General features: G+C 45.4%; 1 protein-coding gene across 3 annotated transcripts in view; it reads left to right on the top strand.

Annotated features, from left to right (window-relative positions):
- Rapgef5 (Rap guanine nucleotide exchange factor 5) overlaps window positions 1-2,870 on the top strand; it is a 257,063-nt gene that overhangs the window by 180,257 nt on the left and 73,936 nt on the right. For all 3 annotated transcript variants that reach the window (XM_008841456.3, XM_029567584.1, XM_029567583.1), the window contains 2 exons: window positions 665-783; window positions 1,237-1,325. In XM_008841456.3, the coding sequence (XP_008839678.1) occupies window positions 665-783; window positions 1,237-1,325 (208 nt within the window). The remainder of the gene's footprint in view (window positions 1-664; window positions 784-1,236; window positions 1,326-2,870) is intronic.

Raw genomic sequence — 2,870 nt, 5'->3', positions numbered from 1 at the left:
GGGGGAACGGGACAGGGGGGTGTGCTTGGCCTGAATGAGTGATCCAATGGGCAGTAGCTTGCCCACCTTTTAAAGCAAGTCTGTTATTTTAGTGTTCAAATAGTAGCCCTGTTATGATTTTCCAGTCTTAATAGTGCTTCAGGTAAGCAACAAGAGTACAAATGCAGTTAGTATGCTGTGTTCTTTGAAACTTTGAATTTCATAATTTCTAAAATCAAATTGCTCATGAAGGTAGTTTTATAAATACTCTCGAGCCCAGAGTGGTAGCACACACCTTTAATCCCAGCACTCCGGAGGCAGAGGTAAGTGGATCTCTATGAGTTCAAGACCAGCCTGATCTACATAGTGAGTTCCGGGACAGCTGGGGCTACAGGGAGACCCTGTCTCAAAAAGACCAAATGAATACATACATACATACTCTTCGAATCCCACTTCCCTCCATACACAGGCACACTCATTTGCTTTAGAGTATGTGTGTCATTCCATAGACCTCGAGCCTGGATTCTGTACTACTAGAGAGATGCTTGGCCACACTCCTAATTTATTTGGGATCTTTAAAGGAATGAGGCGAAGGGACCCTAGCAAATGCAGCTTTAGTTGGCTTCTTTTTAATTTTCTCTTCCCCTTTCCATCTCCCATCCATCACTCCCATCTGCAATTAAAGCAAGATGATGAAGTGAGGATGGTTCAGGTTAAAGAGCAAGGCCGGAGCGTGTTGGTGCTGAAGAAAGTGCCGAGCTGTGGCCCAGCCCCCACGGCAGGGAGTGCGGAGAGCGACGTGAGGTGAGAGTCCCCGCAGCTCTAGCACGCATTCCTGTTTCCTTTCCCTTCCCGCCGCCTTCCCTTCCCAGCTCCCTCTCTCTCTCACTGCTGCTGCCTGCCCTACCCTCCCTCCCTCTCTTCTCTCCGCCTCTCCAGCGTTCTAGCTGACTGCAGAGCTCTTAGCAGCCAGATGGACTCAGTTCCCAGCAAAAGGACAGGGATGGCAAGGTCTTTTAGCATTTAGGGATGCCTTTGTTAGTTACAGTTCACGATGGGCAGCTCCCGCCTGAGGGTCTTTGACCCCCATCTAGAGAGGAAAGATTCCGCGGCTCTTTCAGAGCGCGAGCTGCCCTTGCCTACCTTCGATGTGCCTTATTTCAAATACATCGACGAGGAGGATGAGGACGATGAATGGAGCAGCCGCTCACAGTCTTCCACCGAGGATGACTCAGTGGACTCTCTGCTCTCTGATAGATACGTGGTGGTGTCTGGGACCCCGGAGAAGATCTTGGAGCACCTTTTGAATGACTTGCACCTGGAAGAAGTCCAGGACAAAGAAACAGGTAAAGCCCGGGGCGGGGGCGGAGGGGGGGTGCCTCCAAACCTGTAGCAGCTGATGCCGTCAGTATCCCCCCAGGGCGAGGCACTCACTGTTTGAGAAATCAGGATGGGCTGGAAAAAGCATATGCTTTGTGTGGCTCCCATGCCGGTGCTGTTCGTTTCAATCCAGTAAATGGACACATGTAGTTTTCAGGCAGCTGCCTGGGATGTACAAAGAAAATGAGTGAAGGAACATATGTATGCTTGGTAATTTTTGACAGATCTCACCGTAAAGACAGTTGGCAAAAAGCCAACATTTTATAGCTAGTGTGTTGTAGAAAGCAGTGTGAAGGGAGGGGGCTGGCTAGCAGGCATTTATTCACCTGTCCTGTAGGTGAGCTGAGCTGGGGGCAGGGGGCAGCCTTCCTGTCAACAGTTCCTGCACCTACTTAGCTGCTACAGCAACTTCTGCCTTTTTCCAAGTGGTTTACAAACTACTTGCTCTGAGCAAGCGCTGCGGTACCCAGTGTGCTGCAACATTCCAGACCAGGGACCTTATTGCTCAGATATCTTGTCCTTTTATTCAACCTGAGACCAAAATACCATCTAGCTTTTTCCTTGTGCACTTTTGGAAACATTATTCTATGTGCAGTTGACTTACCTATAATTTCCTTTTTCATAGAAGGGAGAGTACTTGCTTCTCTTAACCAGAATTTATCATTTGTTCTAGCCTAGAGCAGTGAGCCAATGAATAGGCCTCTGATGGGAGCCTGAATTTTGCAACTTGATCCCCTGACTAACATGTACCTTTTGCTGCTCCAACAGCACCTGTGACACCCACAATATGCAGTATATTGATTGCATCAAGAAACGGCAGCTGTAGCTTGTATTAGTGCAAAGTAATTACTTGGGTTTTTACCACACTGGAGAGATTATGAAATCCCAGCTTAGAAGAAGTTTCCTAGCATCTCAGTAGTTTTGTCGGAACATGAATAATGTTTGGATCTGTATTACATTATAAAGGACAATAAGAGGAGCAATATGTGAATAGGTTAAAATGTATGACCCAACCATGTATCCAGTGATAACATTGATTCCAAAATTCAAGTACTTTATTTCATGTGCAATTAGGAGAAAAATTAGGTTATCACATATATATATATATATACATATACATATATATGTGTGTGTGAACTATTCTCAAAATAAAAGTATTCTCATGGCATTCACTGGGTTGTATGTTTGAAAATTAATATTTTGTCCATTTTGAGCACTGTTTCCGTGCTCCACCTGCTAACCTACCAGATGTAGGCATGACACTGGGTCTGATTTCTGATGTACTGGTTTCTAGACTACTGTACATAGGTAGTTCAGAGTAGAATGCAGGCAAGTTGTCTATCACAGAAAGGACAAGTCTTTTTAGATAGGATGGAGCAATGGAAAAATCGAATGCTTTCTGCTCTTTAACATCATAAGCACAGAAATTATTTAATAATGATGTACTGTCTTTTCACCTTTTCTAACTTTCCTGTTTATATATTTACCCCTCCCTCCCTCCCTCCCTCCCT

This window comes from Nannospalax galili, unplaced genomic scaffold (genome assembly GCF_000622305.1).
Source record: "Nannospalax galili isolate Female #2095 unplaced genomic scaffold, S.galili_v1.0 scaffold158, whole genome shotgun sequence".
NCBI classification, from domain to species: Eukaryota; Metazoa; Chordata; class Mammalia; order Rodentia; family Spalacidae; genus Nannospalax; species Nannospalax galili.
This window is presented reverse-complemented; position numbering and strand designations above follow the sequence as displayed.